Here is a 26,764-nt window from a genome sequence, read left to right as displayed (position 1 = left end):
GGTTCTATATCAAAGGCAACAAAGCTGACCGATTGCTGGCCAGAAAGTAGCAAAAAGAGGCAGGCGACAAAACAATACTAAAAATAAAGGGTGAGTGAGGTGTCCTGCTCACGTCGACTTCAGATATTGAGGGTGAATTCATTAAATTCTATGCTGCCCTTTATAGCTCAAGTTACCCCGAAAGCGTGGACCTGATGTATATTTACGAAATATTGGCGTTCGACGTATTTCGATGGACGATAGAGATGCACTGGAAGTTGAGATTTCGGTGGATGAAGTGCAGAGAGTTATAAATAACCTTCCGTCTAGTAAAGCCTCAGGCCCTGATGGGTTTGTCTCCGAATTTTATAAAACCCATAAAGAAGTGTTAATTCCCATTCTAACCAAATTTAACTGTATGGGGTCCTCGGGACTCCTCCCTGACTCCATGAATGAAGCCAAAGTCATCTTGATACACAAACAGGGCAAAGATCCGACTGATTGCGCATCCTACCGCCCAATCGCGTTAATAAACATGGATGCCAAGATCTATGCTAAAGTGTTGGCCAACCGCCTCAAGACCATCCTCCCTAAACTTGTTCAAAGGGATCAATCGGGATTTATAAAAGGTCGACACACATCAGACAACGTCAGAAGACTGGCTCACCTGATCGAAAAGGTTCAGAAAAAGAATATCCCAGCCCTCCTTCTGGCGATTGACACCGAGAAGGCTTTTGATCGGGTTGAGTGGGGGTTCCTGTTTGCGGTTCTAGGGAGAATGGGATTTGGCCGAGGCTTTATCTCATAGGTAAGGGCATACTACCAAAACCCAGTTATACGACTGGCAATAAATGGCCAAGTTTCCGCCCCGATACGGGTGGGAAGAGGCACCAAGCAGGGTTGCCCGATGTCACCATTCCTTTATGCCCTCCACCTGGAACCGTTCTTGGAGACGGTGCGTGCGGCTGAGGATATTAAGGGAATCCCGTTTGGGGGTGAGGTCCACAAGATCGCAGCTTTTGCTGACGATATGATCCTGTCATTGACTCACCCGATCACCTCCTTGCAGGCAGTGGCAAGAGAACGGACTATATTCGGGCCTAAAGATCAATGCCCATAAATCTGAGGCCCTTCCTCTCACTCTGTCACCCAGCGCAACCCGGGACCCCAGGAAGGCTTACAATTACAGATGGGTTGACTCCTCGCTGAGGTATCTGGTAATCTATCTGACCAAATCTGTGGAGCAACTATATGTAGCAAATTACCCTCCACTCCTTCAGAAGGTGAAATCGAAGCTGGTGGACTGGGGCCCCCTAGAGATCTCGTGGTTTGGTAGGATCAACACTTTAAAGATGGCAATTCTCCCTCTGCTCCTTTATCACTTCATTCTTACTGGTCAGTGTCCCAACATCTTTTTTTCAGGGTCCTGCAAAGAATAATCACCCGGTTTGTATGGAACCGAAAGCGCACGAGGGTGGTGGCATCCATTATGAAAGCCGTGCCAGATCGAGGGGGAGTGGGACAGCCAGACTTTCGAGTGTATTACTTAGCAGCACAGATCAGGGTGATTAGGGACTGGCAAAGGAATGGCAGGGGCAAGGTGTGGAGGCCAATGGACAGGGTGATAATAGGTAAGGACTTGGAAGGTGTATTGTGGATGCCGAAGCAGGATAGGCCAACCAGAATGTATTGTAGTGCAATAACAGCGACAACAGGGGATGCCTGGGACCAAGCCATCGAGAGAGCTCAAATCACTTCCTTCCCCTCTCCGCTCTCGCCCCTGCATTGCAACCCGCAATTCACTCCAGCGGCCACAAATAAACCAAATTTTGTTCCATGGTTCCTTGGGGGCTGCAGCATGATACGGAGTAGGCTACTAGGGGGAGAGGTGAAAAACTTTGAGCAGTGTAAGAAGTATTTTGGTGTGGGAGAGAACCAGAGGTTTTCATAGCTCCAGATCAGACACTGGATCTCCCATCCGTCTGTACGGCAGGCGGGTTCTCGTTCCCTTACCCAGTTTGAGAAGTATCTCAACACGGACACTGGAGACAGAGGGGTGGTCTAGTCCATTTATAAACTTATAAAACAGGAGGAAACTATATATTTTAGGACCCACATGAGCAAATGGGCGCAAGATCTAGGCTCGGATATATAGGAACAGGAATGGGTCAAGCTTTGGTCCCAAATCCCGAAACTTGCAAGATCTATTCAAATCCGCGAGATCTGGCTGAAGCTGCTATTGCAGTGGCCTCTAAAACCTCTCAGGTTAAATAAAATCTATCCCACGGTATCAGTTTATTGCTGGAGGGATTGCGGCGCAGTGGGCTCCTGGGCTCACATTTGGTGGGAGTGCCCAAGACTCGATCCCTTCTGGTCTCTTGTTCAGCGGGCGATCGCCCAGGTGTTGGGTATCCAGCGGGGCTGCGGTAGGGGGCAGGATTTACTAGGCCTTAATGCAATGCTGATAACTTTGACCACCAGAGCGGACCGTAAACTGTATATGATAATGAGGTTGTCGGCTGCATTGGTCCTGACCAGGAAATGGATGTCAAAGGACCCTCCACAGGAACAGGAGTGGGTCGCGAAATTGTGGGCACTGGTGGAAATGGAATGGCTTACCTACTCGATCCAGGTGTCACACATGAGGTTCATCTCGGACTGGGCCAACCTGTTGACATTTCTAAAGGCGGGAGCCCGCCGCGCCTGGTGCCCCAAGGCTATGGAACTATTGTGCATTGTTCGCCCTCAGGACGATCAGACCTGTGAGGTCTATATACTGTTGCTTATCTTGTTGTTTGGACACCGCTTGGTGTCTTGGGCTTAAAACCCTACCTGGGCTACTGGACCGTTTTAATGAGAATAATGCATTTAATTCATCTCTTGAATTTGAGCTGTTGGCAAACCTGTAGGATTTTGGGAGCTGAAGGGGGGGGCGGGAGGAGGGGACGTGGGACAAAGGGGAGTTTCTGTTAGTATTAATTGCTTCCTGTTACATTGAAAACTGTTAATAAAAACTTATTGGAAAAAAAAATTATACGCTGTTAATGCACATGATGTTGGGTTACTGAGAAATGTGACCCCAGGAGAGATTACAAGTGCGTAGCGCAATCATCCAGTACGTGGATGATCTTCTGGTATGTAGTGAAAATGAACAACCGTGCAGGAGGGATTCTGTTGCATTATTGCAATTGCTGGCTCACAAAGAGTGCAAGGCAGATAAAAAGAAGCAACAATACTGGCAACAGAAAGTGCTGTACTTGGGTAAATCTAATTTCTGCAAATGGTAAAAAAATATTACCGGATAATGCAGAGGCAGTACGTGCCACCCCTAGGCCCAGAACTGTCAAAGAAATGCTGCAGTTTTTGGTCTTATGTAATTATTGTAGGGCATGGATCCTAGACTACGCAGTCTTCACAAGGCCGCTGTTACAAAGTCTCAGCAAAGGACAGAACACTTAAAAAGTAAATTGGAATGGACTGACAAAATGAATAGACAATTTGAGGACTTCTAAGAAGTTATTTGCACAGCCCCTGTTTTAGCAACTCCGGATTATACACAGGAGTTTATTTATTTCCTCATAAACAGCTCATGCATTGACGGAAGGAGACATGCTATATGTTGGTGGGCCATCAATAATTGATCAGGAGACAGGACAGAGGCACACAGGGGCTGTGTTGGTGTACTGTAAAGGGGGGGGGAGAAATAGTGACCACCCCTGTAGAAAGCGAGACCACGTTTCCATACACAACATTGCCCATATTACAACTGCACAATTATTACCTGGGGAACTGATCAGCCCCAGGTTTGAAGTTGCTTTTGGGGTGGTGTTCTGTACTCCTCCCGCCGTCCGTGTGAAGGAGTTAAGATAGTGGGTGCATCTCTCTGATGTCCGAAGAGCACCGGAGACAAGGCAAAGCCCAATAAGGACCAAGCCAAAGAATACATTTCAAAAGGATTCATGCCAGGGGTGGTGTGCAGTGGCACACGCCTGATTTTTCTTTAGTTTCTTTTTTCATTTTTCTTTCTTTGTTTTTTTGACCTTTTTTCAATTTTTGGGTTTTTCAATTTTTGAAGGTGCAGAACCTGCTCGGCCCTTGTAGGAAAAGCGTTGCCCCTCCTCTTTTTCCATCTCCCTCTACCTCTCCCTCTTTCTACCTCTCGCTCTCCCTCTCATGTTCTTTCTCTTTTCTTTCTTTTTCTCTCACTTTCTTTCGCTCTCTTTTTCTTTCTCTCTTTCTTGATAACCTTTTTTCTCCTCTCTAGAAATAAGCAAGGATGCCTGACCAATGTGTTCAAACCTCTGTTATGTAGAGATAAGTTTAAGATAAATGTAATTTTTTCTAGGAATTATGCAGTATATCTTTTTAGTATTATATTGTTTTGTATGACGGTGGTTGTGGATGTTGCAGGAGATGAAGGTATGTCTGCTATATGGGGTGGCCATATAAAGGGTGGGGGAACAGTTCGAAAATAATGCTAATATGAATATGTCTATGAAAATGAATCACACAATGTCTCACTTTTTACCGGTCATCCATATAAGTTTTCATGGATGAATGAAATGAGAAGTAAAAATGACTTGTGACGGGGTTGGGCTTTGACGCCATTTCTGATATCGAGTACCCAGAATTCCCTAATAGCTGCTACTCCTATATGCGCACTGCAGGAAGGAATAGTATCAATGAAAGTTGTTACGTGTGTGCACTTATCCCGCAAGCATCAGGGGCTCCTAAGGTTTTAGTTCCACATCCAGTCCCAATTACAGAGGCACAATGCCTGGTACATCTTGAACTATGTAGGATAAAGGACACATTTCAGGCACACAGCGTGTATTTGAGGAGCATTGATCTAGACCCAGCGTGATGCAACGGCAACACGAAATACTGTCAGTGTCTACCAGTACCATATTTTTCCTTGGGATGTCACTCGCATGTCAACGACAAATGGCAGGGCAACAGTGACGTGCCCGGCAGATGGACTGATCGAGTACAGCAGAGAAGCAATATCCCAAGTACAGACTATGTGTGCGCAAATATGGTCCCAATTCATCACAAGGCTGACGTGGATTGCAACAATGGAGAAGCCAGGGCAAATACATAGAGACAAAGACTATAAACTTTGTTTTAGCAATGAAGGAACAGTTCCTGTTGGTGCAACCACACTCTTGTGATCCCCGATATGACGAAAGGAACGGCAGCAGTGATGGATTACTACTGGGTTTTTGGCTGACAAGCCCATTTGCACCTCCCACCCTCATGGAGGGGCAAGTGTTCACTGGCCACTCTGCACTCAGTGCTACTAGTAATCCCGGAAGAACACCTGAAGGGAGAAGAAATGCCTGTCAAGGTGCCAACAGCCACTCCACCTAAAGAAGCAGAAATAAACTTGCAGATCACACAAGAATTTGGGATAACTATTAGCTGAATAAATTTGTAAATGTCAAACCCTATGCAGCTCTTAGCACGGTAAAAAGTACCCCTCCTCCCTTCCCGGAAAGAATGCAGCCTGTGCTAAAAATAGATTACAGGCATTGCCGTGGGGTTTGCTAGCTCTGGCAAAGCGCAAAAGTCCACGCATGCTAAATGGAGATTTTTACATTTACATTCAGCACATAGTTTCTGAATTTGCCCCATATGCCCTTGGGCCTAGAAGCTTCAAAGCGAGGAAGAGGCTGCCCCCTCAGGCCATGTTGCTCTAAGTGGTCTTGTAACTTATGCTCATTTTTTCGGCAACATGGCCTGAGGGAGCTGGCCGCTACCTTGCTTTGAAGCCAAGCATGGTCAGTCCCGGTTACTGCATGGATGGGAGTCCCGGGTGCCTATTATGTCATGGACAGTGATTTTTCGGTATCAGGTAATAATATCGGCACATATATGGTCGCCGTAAATAATATCGCCGGGAAAATGTCGTGGCGATATTATTTGGGTGACCATATATATGGCGACAGGGGCAAAAAAAAAAATGTGGGGGTTGCAGGGGTGTCCCCCGCATGTTCCATGCAATAATGTCGCCACAAAAAACGTCAATTTTTCTGCGATATTTTAGCATGGCGATATTTTTGTGGCGACATTATTGCATGGAACCGATTTTTCACCCCCAATGTCACTGTAGCTGTAAAAATATCTTTTTTTAAAACTTTTTTTCCATAGCCGCCGGTACAGAACTACAGATACCGTCTAACTATCTGTAGTCATTTTATGTATGGACTACAGATAACTGCAGTTATCTGTAGTTTGTATAGCCGTGAATATCGGATAAAAGGCTGGGAAAAAAATGCTTTCTGTACCCTCAGGCCCTCACCAAGTGCCTCCTTCATCTGTGCCAGCTCCCCCACTCCCCAAATGGCCTCCCCACCTACCCTCTCCCATTCCTCCCACAACGCACGCTATTTCTATGATGCAGTTTGTTTTGAGATGTCAGCTATTCACGGATATAGCCAAGGTTACAGAAAAGCTTCGTGTTGTAATCTCAGTCCCTAAACCCCCTCCAACTTCCAAATTTTACTTGGTGTCCTCCAGCTACCCCCTACCCTGACACTCATCTAGACTGATGGCATTTGCATGTCTTATTTACCTGCAAATGGCTTTTTTTCCCGTGTTTCATTTTCCGATAACTTAGTCTATTTCTTCGGCTATCTCTATCATCGAGCAAAAACGAAGATGGCTTTATTTAAAAAAAAAAAAAAAAAAGTTTTGCCAGTTTACCCGAGATATAGCTATCTATTTTATTAAAGTTAATAAGAAAACAAAAAAAGGCACACCCTTCTGTCAAATATTAAACTACTGCACATAGTAAGTCCAAACCTCAAATATGCCTATAGTAAAATGATTGGGAAGTAGCCTGCAAATTTATTTTTTGTTATTTTGTTAGTTATTTTGTCTTTTTTTATATTTTAAACAAATGCTTCCCAAATTTAAAAATCTGGGGGGCCTGTGCGTCCCTAATGGACTTCAAATTTTATAACAAATTTGTTATAAAAATCAAAGGTTATTAGCAATAGACATTTTCAAGGTTCCTATGGGAGTCCGACTCACCTTAACTTTAGGGCGGCGCCTATAATATATATATATTTCTGAGGCTTGTGGAATCTGCTTAGATCACATGCTGTGCATAGGCTGACATCTAGTGGAAGCTGCAGAGTATTAGTTTGTTTTTCGAAACTCGGAAATGGGCGTCGACCTAGGGCGTGCCAGTAATACTATCCCTAGTGTGACGTCCACTGTACCCATGATCCCTCAGATTGTTTTTTTCCGCCATACTTGTCGCAAGCATAGTTGCGGAGTTCCCTGGCTTTCAGCCATTTGTCATTTAATTATTCAAAATTTACCTGTTTCTCTTATCCCACGTCGAGACTCCGAAGATCTACGCCGGTACTGAAGAACGAACAGCCGTCGAGACTGCACTATGGACTTTGGGCCTCGGAAGGCCTCTGGCCTCTGCCCGGGCCTCGGAAGGCCTCTGGCCTCGGCTCTGCAAGTAGGGAGAGTGGGGGTGGACATACTCAAACTAGTTTATTTCCTACATACACTCGCCCGCTGCCATATATTAACATATGGAGAGTATTCCATTTAAATTCGGCCCCAAGTGCAACCGTAAGTTCCCTTGGGTAGATGAGCATAACACTTGTAATCTCTGTTTGCCTAGGGACCACCCCGAAGCCAATTTCAGAGCGTGTAAGCTCTTTAAAGCTAAAACACTTAAGGACCGCTCCACCAAACGTTGGGCCCATTACGCCAGGCAACTCGAGGCAATGGACGCTGTTGGTTCCTTCAGTGATGGCAGCAACGCCGCTGTTTCGAACGGGGAGGGCACTGGAGTGTCACCCAAGCGCGAGCCCCCGACCTCGGAGGACTGTCCGGCGGGGCAGTTATGGGGACCACACCCGGCAGCATGAGCGCTACCCATACACCTACATCTAAACACACTAACCCCTCCCGAGACTCGACACATGTGTCGAGTGATCAGCAGAAAATGCACAAAGAGAGCGGTCCGCAGAATCGGTGTCCTCTGGGCATTCCAGGTCTCGATCGCCTCATGACACATAGCAGCCGTCTACGATTGCTAAGTGTGCCACGCTTCCTAAAGTCACGGAGGTATGGTTTTTAGAAGACGAATCCAACCTCCACCCCTAAGCAGCACGGTCGACTCCGGCAATTCGTTCCACGCCTGCCGCCGAGTCTTGACTCCCCCCCCCCCCCCCCCCACCCCCCTCTAAATCTCTAGACCCTACGGAACCCACCTCTGAATCTCGACACCAGGTGTCGAAAGATTCAGGGAAGACCAAGGAGTCAGGGAAATGTGCCTCCACACATGGTAAGGGGGACAAACAACAGAAAAAAACATCTGAACACCAGGTTCAAAAGGACAAACCTAGATCTTCGGAAAAAACCAAGACCCCTGTCACTAGGCCTAAGGTTGTCCCTCCCACTCCAAAGGATATGGGAATGGATGATGAACCTCAACAAGAGGTGGTCATTCCCAGTTCCCAGGAATGGAGCTCTGAAGATATCGACAGAGTGAGGAGGAGAATGTCTTTTTTGGCTAACTTTTACGAGAAGAATCCTGATCACTTTTTAAGCTATCAGAATACCCCTACTACCTCTACTCCTTCTGGATCAAAAGACCCTCAGCCTCCTAGTCAGAGACCTCGCACTGAGACTCCAGCGCAGGGTCTGATTTCAGACCAATTCACTATTCAACATTATCTTCAGTATAATGACGATCCAGACATGCAGATACTGGACGACCATGCAGGGGTCGAATATTATGGGGACTATAAGGACCAGGATGAGGAGGAGGAAGACGAGGCAGAGGCCTATAGTCTCGACTCCCCTATTCCCAAGGACCCACCGGTGAATGACTCACCTGTGGATAATCAGCCATTATTGAATGAGGTCTTAGCTAAAGCTGCAGAGCACTTTCAGATAGACACTCAAGGGGCTCAAGAAGAGAGGGACTTTGCAGAGGAAATTATGGGGGATAGGAAATCCGTTACCCAAGCCATACCAATTCTGAAATCCATTCAATGCTAATTGACCCCTACCTTCTCACCCCTAACCTTACCCGGGCAGTCAACACAAGAATAGAGAAATTATTCAGGGCCGCCCCCTCTGACCCATTTTATATAAGGGGTCAGCTTAAACCCGACTCATTGGTGGTCACAACCACCAGAAAAAGGGCGGGTATACCTCTAGCATCCTTGGAAGATCCCCCAGACAACGAGAGCAAAAGGATATATGGGCTAGGAAGGAAAGTGGCTTCCACCTCCGCTTACCAGGCAAGAATTGCTAATGCCACCACTCAGCTGGCAAGTTACAATTGTCACCAATGGGAGCAGGTAGCTGTCCTCATTGCCTCCGCACCAGAACCTCTAAAGGGCCAGTTGGCCCAGATTGCGTCAGAAGGGAGATCGGTGTTGGGATGCATTCTCAAGGTGACTTTTGACGCCGCGGACAATGCCTACCGGCTCATCGCAGAGAGCACAGTCATCAAGAGATACGCTTGGCTAAGGCAGTCGGGGTTCAAACCTGAGACACAAGCCACTCTAATCGACATGCCGGTGGAACCAAATGTCTTGTTTGGGAAAGCGGTGGAAGAGGCACTCAAAACAGCCAAAGACGAATGAGACCCTTAAGTCCCTTGGACAGCTAACAATTGAACCAACGAACCAACGAGGGAATAATAATTTTCGTCGCTCCAGTGGCCAAAATTCCCAGAGAGGGTCAAATTACTCTCAGGGGCAAGGAACATCGTGGGGAGGCAACCAACGGGCTACCCAGAATTTCGCCAGAGGTCAGAAAAGGGGCCGTGGTAGAGGGAGAGGCAGCCCAGGTAGAGGCAGTTTGCCTCCCAACAAACAGTGACGCTCCGCTCAGGGTCCCTTCCCATGCATCCCCCAGTAGGGGGGCGCATTTCCAACTTCACCCACGCTTGGGAAGGGATCACATCAGACAGATGGGTGCTGTCCACAGTGTCTGCGGGATACTGTATCGAACTGTTGGAGCCCCCCCGCAACCATCCTCCAAGACCGAAAATACACTCCTTGGAGCACCAAAGAATCCTCCTCGAGGAGATAATCATTCTTCTTGCAAAGGACGCAATAGAACTCGTCCCAGGCAACCAGGTAAACAAGGGTATTTATTCAGCTTACTTCCTTGTGCCAAAAAAAATCTAACACTGCGCCCAGTATTAGACTTACGCCCTGCAAACAAGTATGTCAAGCCTCAAAAATGTCTCATGACTACCCTCCAAGAAGTAATTCCCCTACTAAGTAAAGGAGATTACATGGCAACCCTGGACATGAAAGATGTCGATTTTCATATTTCCATGTTCCCAGCGCACAGAAGATTCTTGCGCTTCAAGTTGGAGAGTCACCACTACCAGTTCAAGGTGCTGCCCTTGGATATAGCCTCGGCTCCAAAGGTATTCACCAAGGTACTGGCGTTGGTGGGGGTGCACCTACGCAGGGAGGCAATCCCAGTGTACCCTTACGTAGATGACTGGCTCATCACGGGGGAGACCCCAGTCATTTGCAGATCCAAAGAACGATCGACCTCCTCTTTGAATTGGGCTTCTCAATCAACGAGAAGAAATCAAGCCTGGTGCCAAGCACCTCGAAACAGTTCCTAGGAGCTGTGCTAAACACTCAAGAGGGGTTGACCTTTCCATCAGAGGAAAGAATTTGGAATCTACTACTGCAAATTCCTCAATATCAGTCCGGTCGTCAGATAAGGGCTCGCAAAGCGATGTGTTTGCTTGGCATGATGGCGTTATGTATTTACCTATTTCCCCACGTGTGCCTGGGGATGCGTCCCATGCAGGAATGGTTGGCGAAACAGTGGTCTCAGGCAAGTGGTTGTTTCGCCAACACTAGTACAGAGTCTTCGCTGGTGGACAAGAGAGAATCTTTCCAAGGGGAAACCCTTTTACGATCCGGAAATAACAGGCTGTAGTCACTACAGACGCATGCCTGTCAGGATGGGGAGCACACCTCCTTCACCACACAGCTCAGGGCCTCTGGTCTCACACAGTGGCCAAGAATCACTTCAACCTGCTAGAGCTTCTGGCAGTCTTCAGAGCTCTTCGAGCGTTCGAACCCCACCTATCGAACCTGTCAGTGCAGATCCTAACGGACAGCACGACCGCAATGTTTTACATAAACAGGGGGGCACTCGTTCGCAAAATCTGTCCAGGCTTGCCCAAAAAATGTATATATGGGCACTCAGACAGAACATTTACCTGTCATCTCAACATGTTCCAGGGGATCTCAATTCACTAGCGGACGCTTTGAGCAGAGACCCGCTCCCAGAAGAACCCGAATGGTGTCTACACGAAGAAGTCGTAGGAGACCTCTCCTCACAGTGGGGTTCCCCCACTATAGAGCTATTAGCCACAAGCGAAAACAGACAATGCCCAGGATTCGCATCCAGGTTCCCCCAGCCAGGCTCCATGGGGAACGCTCTATGGATGAACTGGTCGGGGATGTTTTCCTACGCTTTTCCACCAACCCCTCTGATGAGGAAGGTGGTCAACAAGATGCACAGGGAATCGATGACACTCATCCTAGTTGCTCCCATGTGGGCGAGACAACCGTGGTTACCGCACCTGCGCAAACTGGCAGTGTGCGAACCCATCAGACTCCCGTGCTGGCACAACCTGCTATCCCAGCACGAAGGGCAATCAGTGCATCCTCAACCCAGCTCGATGAACTTGGCAGCATGGCTCCTGAAGTCATAGAGTTCGGTCATCTCCATCTACCTCAGAGATGCATGGTTATCCTAAAAGAATCAAGGAAACCAAACACAAGACACTGTTACTTTGATAAGTGGAAAAGATTTGTTATTTGGTGCCAGAATAAACAAGTGAACCGAGTTGATTGCACTCCTTCCAATATTGTTACCTACATGCTCCACCTGCTGGATGCAGGATTGGTTTTTAATTCACTCAAAGTACACCTGGTGGCCCTGTCAGCATACACCACCTCCCATAACAAGGTGTCATGGTGGAAGGTGCCAGTTGTCAAAGCCTTTATGGAAGGGGTGAAGAGACTCCACCCTCCAATTTCCAACCCACCACCAGGGTGGGACCTTAATGTGGTGCTTGCTAAACTCATGCCCCCCCTTTGAACCCATGCATAAAGCTAGTCTCAAACACCCAACCTATAAAACTGCCTTCTTAGTAGCCATTACATCCATAAGAAGGGTCAGTGAAATTCGGGCTCTGTTAGTGCAGGATCCTTTCTTTACTTTTCATAAGGATAAACTGGTTCTACGAACTCACCCTAGGTTCTCACCTAAGTTCATTTCTAAATTCCATGTTAACCAGTCCATTGCGCTGCCGGCCTACTTCCAAGAACCCAAAAGCTCTGCTGAGATGAAACTACACACACTAGATGTGTGAAGAGCGGTCCTCTGCTATGTAGACAAGACCAGACCGCTAAGAAAGACAGATCAACTGTTCGTCTCTGTAGCTACAGGCAGAGAAGGAGATCGCATCTCTAGGTGCCATCTCTAAATGGATAGTCAAATGTATCCAGCTGTGTTACTCCCTTTCAGAAAACACTGCCATTTACGCCACGGGCCCACTCTACAAGAGTCACTGGGGCCACTCTGGCTTTCATTGCAAATGTACCCCTTGACAACACACCATTTGCAAAGCAGCTTCATGGAGCTCTATTCACACCTTCACTCAGCACTACTGCATTGACACTCAATTCAGGACAGATACTCAAGTGGGACAAGCGGTTCTAAGACATTTATTTGCTCATGACCCTTCTCACATCCCACCTCCTTCTAACACTGCTCGCTAATCTATGCACAGCATGTGATCTAAGCATATTCCACAAGTCTCAGAAGGGATACATTACTCACCGTAATCGTATTTCTGATGCTTGTATCTGCTTAGATTCACTTGCGACCCACCCTTCCTTCCCTCAGAAAGAAAGGTAAGACTACAAGCATCCATGCGCCTTCTCTCAATCTGCTTGGATTATCTGTACTCACGCTACTCCTCATGCTACCTCATGTCAGAAAAAATACAATCCGAGGGTCCTACACGCGTGAGGGATCATGGGTACAGTGGACGTCACACTAGGGATAGTATTACTGGCACGCCCTGTGTCGATGCCCATTTTCGAGTTTCGAAAAACAAACTGTAATACTCTGCAACTTCCACTAGATGTCGGCCTATGCACAGCATGTGAATGTAAGCAGATACAAGCATCTGAAATAAGATTATGGTGAGTAATGTATCATATGGTTTAAAGATCTATGTTCCCGTTGCTCTCTGAGAGACCTTATTTCCTGTTGCTGAATTGCTTTCTGGTGTTTGTAGTCTCCCAGTCAAGATGAGGAGAATAATGCCACAATTGTACACTTTTTGCCTAACATAGTTCTGTAAGGATTTATTTATTTGAATGACACTATGGTATGTGTACTTTTCAAGTTAACTTTATGAAGCAGAGAATGGTTGAAAGCCAGACATAAGGGTGAGGAGGGGAAATGATGAGAGGGCAAGTAAGTCATGAGTATTTGCCCAGGATGTGGCAAGAGAGGTTGCTATCCTGCGCACTGGTGCAGTTCTATTCCCCTGACACTGGCTGCTTTTCAGGGCACAAGTAAAGGACACGTGGGCGGACAGCATAACTTTCTTCAGATTTTTTCTGGTTTCATGTTCCCAGTGCAGACGCTTACACACAAGACCACAAGCACTTGTTCCGTATTGGGATTTTGTTTTCCAGGGAATATTTCACTATAGATTACTGAGTTAAAAAGGGAAGCACCTTTTATACTTTGCCAGAATATTTATTGGAACATTTCCCCTCTCAGGTGTTTTTTTCCGGTGTTCATTACTTTAAAAAAAAGTCCAATGCTATGTTGTCTTGTCCACTTTCTTCTGAGGGGGAGGTCAATTGCACTACATTTGTACATTTCACTTCAGGATATATGTTCACTGACTGTGCTTATATTCATGGGTGCCAGCTTTTGATTTTTGCTATGGGGGCAAACGTACCTGGGCATATGTTCTTGCAGATGTCATTTTGTTCCCTTTCTGTGCTGCTTAAATGCAGTTAGTTGGGGTTGTGCGATGTATCACAACAGTCACAAAGAGACCAGCGATAAAACAAGGGGCTTGTAGCACGCAGCTTAACCAAAGTGTGTGAACCTTGCCAAATAATTTTATCTCACTGCACATTGCCTAAAAGAATTGTGAGCTCTCAAAGCCTGCCATCTTTTGTACACAACAATACCACTGTCAGAACAGGTCAACATCTGTCTGTGATTGATGAATGTCTTCGAAGGCAGTGGACAATAGCCATGGCTGAAGGCCATTGCTGCTGCCCCTTAATGTGGTAAAATATACAGTGGGCATAGACAAAGGCCAGGGTTTGTGTCCGATTACTGTTGTAAAAAATACAGTGGGCAGAGCCGAATGCTGTGGCCACTGGCCATGGCTGAAAGCCATGGCTAGTGGCCCCTAAATGTGGTATGGCCAATGGCCGTGGACACTGGCCATAGCCGGTTAGTGTTTTAATTTAATCAGAGTTTCCATCAGTGATGTCATAGATTATGTCATCAGCGAAGTCATCTGTGATGTCATCATTGTAGTTATAGGCTGCAAAACGGGGCGTGAAGTTAAGGTGGCTTTAGCTGAATTTCAGGGGTTTTGAAATGGAGCACAGGGGGCCCCTCTGCACCCATGGTCACTAATATTATATGTTTTTAAGAAGTGCTTACTACTCCAAGGTGAAATTCATAGTTTGATAAATCCAGGTTGTTTAAGCCCTACATACCTTTAACTTTTCAGGTCTCCATGAATTTGATGCACTCAAAGACCCAGAAGTGAAAGAATTCCGTAACAAAATGCGTAGAATCAGTGAAGCAAAGATTCAGTCATTTCATGGCCTATCTTGGATAGACTGGCTAAAGCTCACCTATCCTCCGGAGTTAGAACCTTCAATACCTGAAAACTTCCAGGACAGACTCTATGCTGGGAACCTTGTTGTGGCCATTCATTTTGAAAACTCTCAGGTAGGACCATGTTGCTGTTTTCAAAGTCATCCTGAAAACAAATGTATGTATTTCTAGGTCTGCCTGAAAATTATCCTCTATTGAATGTGACGACATAGATAATTTTTTACCACAGTAGACAATGGGCGAAACTCTCCTCTCATGTATGTGTTAACAAGCTGAGCACGTAGTTTGCTTTCAAACCTAAGCCACTTTTCGGTCTTGCTACTGGGTGGTAGGAGACCTTTGGGCCAGACAATCTTGAACTAGAAATGTCAAAGTAACTTTAAGGCAACTTACTCTTTTTGTTAATTTTATTGAACTTTGCTATAGTTCAGTCCAGGCCAGAGCTGATGGGGGAGCGTTGTAAACAAATAAAGGAAATGTGAATCATGATTTTCTGTACCTCCTACCATTGGGCAACTCTGGCACACCTTTGAAAGAAAGACTTCTCCAACTCATGAAGAACTTGTTCTTTAGCTACAAAATTATAACGAAATATTAGAATGAATGCATACTTAGAAGTTGTCACTGAGTGTGACTTGCGGGGCATGAGTGGACGTTTTATGGTGGCTATTTCCTGTTGTGTAACATGCTGTCAAATGTATGGGTAAGATACTTCAATCCTAGTAAAATCCTTGCCCGTTGTGATCGTAGAGTGTGCTCCATATTCAAAGTGGGGTTAGATGCAGCTTACGAGACATTATAAGAAGAGCTGAGGTGGAAGGAGGTAATACAAACATTGATGAGATAAACAGAGTGAGAGTGAAGTAACACTTTTCTGTGGGCAGGTAAATATCTTGCTTGCTCGAATGATAATGTTAGATCTAATTTAGAATTATTTTTGAGACGGTATGTACTCTTCCCACTAATGCCCACTTCAAAATTAAATATATTTCAGTTTTTGGACCCTTTGTCCTTGCTCTGAGCTTTAACAACTTTGCAACTACTTACATTTCTAGCAGTCTAATAACAGAAGCAGCTATGGTATGGGTGGTCACGATAGCATTGCAGTTGCACTTGGTACCAAATTGCCTATGCCCATACAAGCCCCTTCTTGGGTAGTGTGGTATAGTGGGCAGTACAAATGATTGGACTGTGTCATTTTTACTAACATCACATTTGTTGGAACTATTGGATAGGGAGGTATGAAGTTTAAGATTCAAGGTGTTAATAATTATTTTTGATTATTTGAATGAACTTGGAAGACGACCGTGACGCACATAGAATGGCATTGTAGCGGGTATAGCGGAGTTTAGTTGACTTAAGAAATGTTCTCACTAGGGTGTTCGTCTTTTCCAAATCCAAAGCATATTTGATGCACGCAGAGCTAGTATGGTTCGTTAAAAAGCATAGAGAACCATTGAGCCTACCCATCTGTATTGGAGAGATACAGTTAGCAATTTCTAAGCTTTCTGGTGGGGGAACGATCCATGACCTGACGGTCTTACGATTGGCTACTCTATCTGCTGGCGCCACGTCCATTAAATGCATATGATGATGCTCTCCTTTTGGCCATCCTGTCTCTGATGCTTGGAGAAGTTGCTTTAACGGTGCTCCCAAAGCCTGGCAAAGGCAGAACACAATGCTATTCTTCTGATCCCTCAACTTGTTGAGCATTGTTTGAGGGGGTAAGTAATGTGAGACCGACAAGTCGATGGTTTTCTCACAAGAACCCATTTTTATAAAACAAATAAAAGGTTAGGCGAACACCTATCTTTACCTAGCCTAATAAGGCTTTCTCTACCTAACAAACTAAGGCTAAACGAAATTGACCTAATGTCCACAAATATTTATTTATTTCATTTTATCTGTTTGCATTTTTAAAGCGCTCACACAGCCCGCGGGCATCGAGGCGCTGTTAAAGCAATTGTTTGTTTTCTAGTTGTGTAATTGTTTTTGTCTTAGTTGCATATTTATAACGCTCTTAACTACCCAGAGGTTTCTAAGCGCTGACTCGGGGATCAAACCTGTGTTGCTTTGTGTCGTCTTGCTTCCAAGGCGAACACATTGCTTCTGAGCTATCTTCTGGACCACACACTAATATACATAAAACAAAACCGGAAGTGTCTGGCAATGTGAGCTCTACAGAACTCATAAATTCATAAACACAGTACACAAGGATCCTTGTGATCCTGGTTGGAGCCCCTTCCCCTCGATGTTTCAAACCCAAAGTTCAGGTTCATTAGCCAAGTAAAATGCAAAGTTCCAAAATGTCCTGTCTTGGCTAGGTTTATAGATTCAGTTCCAACAAAAGATTGTAGAGGATAAAGTGGACATGATATCCCTAGCTCCCGCCCCCTCACCTCTGTCATACTGGAACAGTAGGATAAGAGCCCTATGTGGGACACCAAGTATCATCCCAATACCGCATTGAGAGTATGAGATTCGATATGCACTTAAACAACTGTATCAAATGTATGCTCGCACTGAGAGGGTGTATGGATGCCTGCACACACCATTGGACATTATAAAGCTATAAGTGATATTTGATAAGAGCAGAGTGACGTCATAGAGGAAAGATCACTGAAACGATATGAAGTATTAAGATGTAACTGAAGTAACAAGAGAAACATGTAATCGAATATGAAGAAATCATATATGCAAAGAAGATAAAGTAACCTGCTGATTAATCACTGTATTTACACAGAAACACAAGATAGATGACTTGCTGCAGAGGAAAACATAAGATGGCTAGAGCGGCCATGATAGAAAGATGGAGGTTGGACGTGTTTTAAAACCAATGAAGCTATCTCGGAGACAGACCAGGGGTGCAGAGGCAGGAGACACTGGGAAAATAGCTTTGTGTGAGGTATAAAGAGGGGTCTATTGGCCTGGGATCAAGGATGCTTTTCAAGGAATAATTGCAAGGCACAAGGGGAGTCAAAAGGATAAGCCATGTACGTAAGACCTATTTCTCTTAAATTAAGCAAAGGAGAAAACATCTGAAAGAGCCAAATATTAGACCATTAAAGATGCAGAAACCCCATGTAAGATGGAGTGAGTAAGTCTATAGAGGTCAAGAAGGGTAATGACACCCAATTCAATTGAATCAAATAGCAGTAAATAGAAGGTCGAGGTCGCCAAATTGGTGGTTTCCTCACACGTGATTCAGAAGTTGAAAACAAGGGCTATTCATTAAGCCCAAGCCAAGATAATAGTGTGCCTAGACTCTCTTGAATGTCCCAGAACAGAGAGCAGGCTTCTAGGTCCACTACAAGGGATAAGCCTTGGCTTGGGGCCTGACTGATGAGACGATGGACTAATTGGGAAAGTGGGGAGTAGTCTGATGTTGCTCTCGGCACCTGAGTTTCGGTTTGCTTACATCCAGCTAACGAGCCGAAAGTCCAAGGTTGGGAAAGTATGGCAACCAATCGGAGGGTCTGTCGCAACATGCTATACAATGTTGCAAAGACCAACCTGCTGCCATTTATCTCCGATCATCAGTATTGTACGTATTTAGAGGTGGTTTGTGGCATGGCCACCAGACAAGGGGCAGCCAATGAAGTTATTAACACTTACCTATACTATAGGTACATATGTTCCCTTAACTAATCCCTCCCTTCAATAGGTTTTAGTTTGCCATGTGGATGACCTCATAGATGAAGCATATTGAGGTATAAATCCTTTGTATAATCACACTTGGCTGTGAGTCTCTGAATAACTGCCTGTTATTCGCCAGATTGCCCTACTTCTTCATTTCTGTGTTGATAATAAAGTAGTACTTTGCCTTATTCTTTGAGTCAGTATGGTTATTTGGGTCTGAGATCATTATTGGTAAATCTATCTAGCACATGAGACAATTCAATGTGCCAGAGCACATTTTGGTAGCGGTGCGCATGGTTCTGGTCTAATCGACCTAGGCCCAGATCTACACTCTCCGACTCTTGATTCCGCCCTTAGTCAGAAGACCGTAGATTCCTGTGGAGATCGACTCGTGAATACACACGTGTGAGAAGAATCTGTCGGCTAGTGCACTTTTGACGAAATCCCTGTCCGGTCCCCGCAGGTTCCCGCGGACTAAAGGCGAACTGGTCGATTGGGAAAGAGTTGATGCTGAGGGAGTCAAGCTGAGCCACTGATGGCCAAGAAGAAGAGTGCATATCAAACTCCAAAATGGTGTAAAAAGTAAGAGATGCATTTACTTAAGATACTAAAGGAAGGTATACGAAGCAAATTTAAAAGTGCACATGTGTAGGGGGTTATAAATGATATGTCCGTATAAAACTTTTTTTGTCTCGATTAGGAGAGATAGAACGTTAGTATAAAATTGAGGCAAACAGATTTTTAAATCAAGAGATTGACCTCAATCAGGAGGGTACAAATCAAAGGAGAATAATATCAAAATAAAGAACTCTTAAAGCATCAATAATAATTAAAAAAACGGTTAAAATTGATAGGAAGTGTAGATGAAGGAACAAAAAGAACCTAATTGCATAGATTTTTAAAGTGGTTAAAAAATTGTTTTTTTTCCTAATAAGCAGCGAATGATGGTGCCAGCTCAAATTAATCAGTGTGGTATACTTTATAAAATAAATGATCTGATAAGTATTGACAGTTAAGATCGACTTGTCATCATGGGGGGACACTCCTACACTCCTCTTCTACACCTTTTGGAGTACACTGCCGAGATACACGCCAAAGATAAGACAGTATGCCATGGGGTGGGTCAGAGGCACGACTAATAAAACACTCATTCCGTGGCCTCAGGAGGATTTGTTGTCAAAAACAGTATTGCAACATATGACAACATATTTTCATGCAACATATAAGGTGAAAAATTGCAGGAAAGGTTCCCCTTTTTAGAGTTGTGGAAAATGTATCAGAGCGAGAAAGGTCTGCCTCAGAAGGAGTGGATGCTTAATCCTCACGAGGTGGAGGATAGAACGCCTTTGGCTCCTCTTTCCCCTACCCGTACGTCCCATCCCCTTCTAAGGGACGGGAGATGGAAACTTTCACCAGAAAAAAACCTTCTTCCCCTTTAAATTTAGAGGCGCTACCCGGACTCCGCCCTCCGTTGCCACACCTCGGTCCTCTTTTCCACGTCGACGGGAATGGGCCGAATACACCAGCGCTCCTGGGTTTGGCTTCAGCCATGTAATTCCAGCACGGATACTTCTTTTTTGTCTTTTCTATCATTCAGGTTTTCGGTCCTGAGGCGTCACGCTCATCCCCGGCGCATGTCGACTTCTACAGGGTTCAGCAGGTGTCCATCCTGTAACGGTCTCTTCCCAACTTCAGACCCCCAAACTCTCTGCCTTTGCGCCTTGGCCCAGACCACGGTTGGCAATCATGTTAGGTGCGTGACTGGCTGTTCTCGAAGGCTCTGAATAACAGACTAGCCAGGTGGAGGGAGCTCTTCCAGAAGTCGCCTCCAGAGGATCTCAAGAACTTTGTGAAGCATCGTCCCAGGCTCAAGGTAGGGCCTATATTTTCCAGCGCACCCCTTAAGGGAGACTCCTTCCCAGTGACCGGCCAGGTCCTTCCACCGGCACATGCACCGAGGGTGATAGTTATCGACCCTTCGATCGAGGGGTCCTCGGATCCTCCCAGATGCAGTGCCGAGGGACCGTAAGGTTCTTGTACCAGGCTTACACCCGAGTGTCTCTGCCCTTTTACCAGCAAGATGGCTGATGGGCTATGCCCGAACACCGACAATACATCTAATACCGGCAATACGTTCCGAGGGGGCGCCTATAGTAGTTCTGTCAACCTACCGGGCTGAGACCCGAGGAGCAGGGTAGGCCCAGTGATCCACACGCGAGAGTCTTTGACGAGGCCGGACCCAGCGGGCTGGGCATCACGTCACAGGCATGTGGCAGGCAGCTTGACAAAATGGATGCCGCGCCAAACAGGAACACCCGTCCGACGCCATTCCATGAATTCGGCGAGAAACTAGTGTCAAGATGACTGGTTGTAACCAGGTACCTGGCCTAAAGTCTACCTTTCATATGCTTTCGCATGCGTCCATACGGACTGGGTACGCAGCGGCTCCAGCAGTCCCCCTCTACCCCGTCGGTACCCGCTACCAACTCTTCGGCCAGTGAGGAGGTGCTGTTTGACAAATTCCTCAGCCCTCATGAGGACTCCGCAGATGGGGGCTATCATCAAGGACGCTGTCAGAGAAGTCCTCCTCACCATGCTAACGGCACCACAGACTCCTCCAACGGGCTCGTTGACCCCAGTGCATCTGCCTTCTCCAGCTCCACAGTCAACTCCTCAAACTCCACCGCCTCCTCAGCCTCAGGCTGCAGTCTCTGTAACCCAACCTCCGGCTCCATCTACCTCTCCTCCTCCACAAGATCCTCCGGATCCACAGGACACGGACAAGGAGGATGATCCGGACATGCCATTCTCAGCTAGTGCCTTCCATGAACGTCTTGCTGGCATGGCCTGGCGGAGTACCTGGCCTCCCCCAGCCCGAGGTCGAACAACCAGCAGAGGGGGGGGGGTTCTGGCTGAAGTCCTCACAAGACACCCCTCTGCTAACACAGGGATTCCACTGCAAACTGATGTAGTCTCCCTGGCCAAGAAGGGTTGGCTCAAGCCCCACTCAGTCCAGCCAGTCAACCAACACCTGGACGCCAAGTATAGGCAGATTGAGGGGGATACACTCTTGCTCTTGACCCATCTTCAGCCACACTCTTTGGTGATCGCATACATGCCAACATTCTGTGACCAAAAATCTGTAGGAATCTTAAAGTTTCAAAAATAGTCGGGCGAGGAGGTAATCATAGGAATAGGGCGCGTCAGCAGCCCACTGTCATTGAATGAGCCCACCGCCGCGGGTGCATTCAATGACAATGAGGCGCCTGCCACGCCTTCTGCCATCACGCCAGCTCGGGGGAGCCCTTGAAAGACTCACCAAAGTTGACGTGGTGGGGGGCTAATGGCGCCTTTTGTGAAAGGCACTCGCGGCGGAGGGGCGCCCTTAGCCCACCGCCGTGGGTGCCTTTTTATATCAAAGGCCTGCATGCTGCGCCTTCTCCCGCTATGCAAGCTCGGGGAAGTCCTTGAAAGACTCCCCCGAGCTGGCGTGGTGGGGGGCTAATGGCGCCTTTGGCCAAAAGGCACCCGCGGTGGAGGGGCGCTTTTAGCCCACCGCCGTGGGTGCCTTTGACATTAAAAGCCTGCATGCTGCGCCTTCTCCTGCTACGCCAGCTCGGGGAAGTCCTTGAAAGACTCCCCCGAGTTGGCGTGGTGGGGGGCTAATGGCGCCTTTTGCCAAAGGCACCTGCGGCGGAGGGGCGCTTTTAGCCCACCGCCGTGGGTGCCTTTGACATTAACAGCCTGCATGCCGGGCATTCTCCCGGTACGCCAGCTCGGGGAAGCCCTTGAAAGACTCCCCCGAGCTGGCGTGGGCAAAAAAAAATAAAATAAAAAAAAAAAAAAATCGGTATTTGGTGTAAAAAAAATCGGTAGGCGGTAGGACTGCTTAAAAAGCGGTATCCTACCGCCTAAATCGGTAGGGTTGGCAAGTATGTGATCGCTGCGGCATCGCTATGCTCCAAGGCTGTCGTCCTCCTCTATGGCGCTGCTAGGCAAGGAGGAGAAGATCTTGGAGGCTTACGGCAAGATCTACTCCAACGCCTCCCCGCACCTGCGTCCGGCCAACGCAGATGACATGTTAGCTGCCGCCAACCAAAGGTTATTGCGTGAAATTGCGGACTTCCACCCGGAACTCCCCTCCAAATGCCAATCACGCTTTAAGGTGGAACTAGTGGAGGCCAAGCTCATGGCGCACAAGCTCATGGAATCCACAGTAGCGCATATCGATACCTCTGGCCGTGCCATCTGCATTGCCACGGACATGAGGCGCACAGCCTGGCTCCGGGCGACCAAATTCAACCCGGACGTCCAGGAGCGCAACCTAGATCTACCGTTCGAGGGGGGAGGGGGACCTCTTCCACTCCTCTACGGATGAAGAGTTGGACAATAAGAACGGCTCACGAACGGCAAAGTCCTTGTCCATTCTCACAAAGACCACGCCCAAATCTTACACCCAATCTCAGCAGCGCTCAGAGAAGGGTCATACATATGGAGGGTTCCGCAGCTTCAGGAACGCAGATCCAGGCAGCCGGACCACTCGCCGTCTCTGAGCCGGCGCAAACAAAAAGGTGGAGGGGGAGGGGTAAGGGCTTTTTCCAGTCCCCCTCGTCAGCCTCAGAGGGAAAGAGGGCATGACATACCCCTTCGGGTCCACGTGTCTCCGGTGGGTGGCAGGCTTGCTCTCCACACACATTTCTGGTGCCAGAATTTCGTGGACCCCTGGATCCTCCCCGTAGTATCCACGGGGTACTGCCAACCCATCCCATCCCAGCCTCTCCTCCCCTCCCCTCCCACAGGTTGGGACAGCAACTATTTTGGTGGAAATCCAGTCGCTCGTAGAGAGCCAGGCAGTGGAGGAAGTTCCAGCCTCCCAACGAGGCTTTGGCTTCTACTCCAGGATTTTTGCCATTCAGAAGAAGAACCAGGCAGGCCTGAGAGTTGTGGTGGACCTTTCCACCCTCAACCTCTCCTTACCCCTGCAAAAATTCAAGATGGTTACGCCAGCTTTTATAGCGGAGACATTGGACAAGGGAGAAATGGATGTGCTCCCTAGACCTGAAGGACGCATACTTACACGTCCCAATTTGCCATCCTCATCATTCTTTCCTACAGTTCAGAATCATGGGCTACCATTTCCAATACAAAGTCCTTCCGTTTGGCTGCAACTCAGCCCCCAGTGTCTTTACCAGGCTCATGAACGCTGTAGCGGCCCTCCTCAGAGTGCAGCGCCTCCACATCTACCCATACCTCGACGACTGGCTCGTCAGGGCTACATCTCCGGAGGCAGTTCACCACTCATCCCATGCCCTTGAACACACTGCACGACATGGGCTTCTTGCTCAATCTCAAGAAGTCCCAGCTGCCCCCTACGGAGACTCTGACATTCCTGGGACGCATTTGGGACACATGCTCCGAGAGGGTTTTGCCGGCTGTCATGGTCACAGGCCCCAGAACACAAAAACCACACCATATAGTGATGGGGGCAATTGGTCACTTGACTCATTTATGTCCCTTTGGGACCCATAAATACAGGGGCCCTGGCTGGACTCAGTTAACAACTTACCAGTTACTGTTCCGCTGCAGCTTTGTTCCTCATTCCCTCCGGCTGCCGGCCTCGAGCTCTGCAGCTTCTGCTGGGCCGGCAACATCACCTGCAAGGGAAGAAAGTAAAAGAGCCAACATCAAAAGTGGAACGGGCAGCAATACAAGACAACAAACTTTACAATACAACAAAAACAGAACAAGGAAAGACAAAGGCAAACAGCAACACTTGACTTAAGTATAGTGGTGTAGTCGCAGCAGGACTGGACTACCACGTGAAAAGGACCAGTGAAGGAACTCGGTCCAGATCATACAAGCGCCCCTGCCAGAAGCAGCATGACGGAGTACTCGCCAAAACTAATCAACAGGAGCAGTCCCGAGCAGCATCACCTTTCACCACCAGTCACCACATAAGGTCAGAGACCGAAGTCTGACCCGAGCGACCTCACCCCCGGGATGGCTGTAACCGTGCCCCAATGCCTCCGCAGAGACCAGGTGAGCGTAACACAGTCGGAAGACAAGATCTCGACCATCAAGAGGGCCACCGCTCGCTTCCTCAGCAGAGAAGTGACCTCGGCATGGTGGTACCAACATCTCCTCGGTCTACTAGGATCGGTTCTGTTAGCTGTGCCGCACACAAGACTAAGGATGAGAAGGATTCAGCTGCACTTCGCAGCCTCATGGAATTAGGAGCGGGGCTCACAATCCGAGATGATCAGCGTAACTCCATCTCTCCACCCCGACTTAACTTGGTGGTCCATGGACTGCAACCTACGGACAGACAAGCCCTTTCGACGGCCCCCTACACAGGCCACCATCACCACTGACTCCTCGCTCGAGGGCTGGGAAGCCACCCTGGACGATCTCTCGGTCCACGGCACCTGGACTCGACAGGAGCAGGAATACCACATCAATTAGTTGGAGCTGAATTCCATCTGGCTAGCGCTCGGAGCATTCCTCCCACTTCTCAAGGGCAAGGTAGTCCTCATCCAGACAGACAACTCGACCAGCATGTACTACGTCAACAAGCAGGGAGGCTGATTCCCCCCCACCCCCATCCTCTGTGCAGACTGGTGATCACCATGTGGGAATGGGCCTTGGAAAATGAAATTTACCTCTCGGCAGTCCACCTCCCGGGGGAATCCAACCTGGAGGTGGACAGGCTCAGCAGGCTGGGAGCGGACAATTATGAGTGGCAGCTAAACAATCTTGTTACTCAGGAGATCTTCAACAGGTGGGGTCACCCCAGGTGGATCTCTTTGCCACCTGGCACAACAAGAAGTGTCCCCAGTTCACATCCTCTCAAGGGCAGGACACCTGCTTGCTGGGCGATGCATTTCACCTACAGTGGACCGGCATGAAACCCCACGCCTTTCTGCCCACTCCCCTGATCCACAGGGTAATTTGCAAGATCAAGGAGTCTTCACCGACTCCTCATCATTTTGATAGCTCCAGGGTGGCCGGCCAGGCCAAGGTTTTCGGAACTTCTCAGAATCATCCACCCCGCGCCAGGGAAACTAGCCCTCACAGCGTGGTACCTCAGCAGGTAACGCTTCGGCACCTTAGCCTCCTCACAGGCCAATCCGGAGATCATTTAGGGCGCCAGGAGCAAAGCCACTAGGGCTCAGTACAAGAGCAAATGGACCAGGTTCTGCCACTGGGCAGACTCCAAGGGAGTTGACGCCTTGGCCTGCAATTTGGACAACGTACTTTTTTCCGCGCGCCTCGCTCATTCAGGAGTAAATGTCGACACCTGCTGTATTTACTTGCAGCCATTGGGGCTTACAGGAAGGCATTTTTTCCCTCCTCCAACCCTATCGTCAAACATCTGATGGGTCTCGCTAGGTTCTACCCGCCCGTCAAGAGACCGTACCCTGTGTGGGGCGTTAATATTGTCTTGGGCGCCCTGGCCCACAAACCATTTGAGCCAATGACGTCGGTGGACATTAGGCTGGTCACCATCAAGAGGGCCTTACTAGTCTGGTTTACCTCGGCTTGCCACTTGGGCCTCTTCCTCGGCTTTCTGCAAGCATTACTGTTTGGATGCCGGCTCTAGATCTGATGCCGCTTTCGGACATGCGGTTCTCGGGAACCTATTTACTTAAGGAGGGTCTCCTCTCCACCATGGGGCTACAATCAGGTGTAATCGCCCATACAGTATGGAGGAAAGGGGACGGGACGTAAGAGTAATCATAAGTTACTCACCGTAGTGACTAACGTACTCTTAGTCCATAGTCCCCCTTTCCTTCATACGTCCCACCATCCTCCCCCCTAATACTGGTGTCATTAGGCAATGTTAAATCTATTGTTGACGTGTCAATGGAGACTGAGGTGTGGCGCCGGAGGGCGTAGTCAGGGCAGTGCATGCTCCCTGGGTTGCACTTCCGCACGCCTCTAAATTGAAAGGTTTTTTCTGGTGAAAAAGGTTCCGTCTCCCATCCCTTGGAAGGGACGCCCCATACAGTATGGAGGAAAGGGTACTATGGACTAAGAGTACGTTAGTCGCTACAGTGTGTAATTTATAATTTCTGAAAACAAGAGCACAGATGCTGAGGAACAAGGATTTTATCCTTTAAAGGAATTGAAAGCAGCTGCAGGGTATATTAATCTAACATATGAGCCCCTCCGCTTATAACAGTGATGCTATGCGGAAGAGAGCAAAAGTAGAGAACACAAAATATATGGC

General features: G+C 47.7%; 1 protein-coding gene across 6 annotated transcripts in view; it reads left to right on the top strand.

Annotated features, from left to right (window-relative positions):
• Positions 1-26,764, top strand: part of PIK3CB (phosphatidylinositol-4,5-bisphosphate 3-kinase catalytic subunit beta) — a 2,502,085-nt gene that overhangs the window by 758,439 nt on the left and 1,716,882 nt on the right. For 5 of the 6 annotated variants that reach the window (XM_069617988.1, XM_069617990.1, XM_069617991.1 and 2 more), the window contains one exon: positions 14,786-15,009. The exons of the other annotated variant lie outside the window; for it this stretch is intronic. In XM_069617988.1, the coding sequence (XP_069474089.1) occupies positions 14,786-15,009 (224 nt within the window). The remainder of the gene's footprint in view (positions 1-14,785; positions 15,010-26,764) is intronic. 6 annotated transcript variants of the gene reach the window in all.

This window comes from Ambystoma mexicanum, chromosome 10 (genome assembly GCF_040938575.1).
Source record: "Ambystoma mexicanum isolate Mex_15411 chromosome 10, UKY_AmexF1_1, whole genome shotgun sequence".
Classification (NCBI taxonomy): Eukaryota; Metazoa; Chordata; class Amphibia; order Caudata; family Ambystomatidae; genus Ambystoma; species Ambystoma mexicanum.
This window is presented reverse-complemented; position numbering and strand designations above follow the sequence as displayed.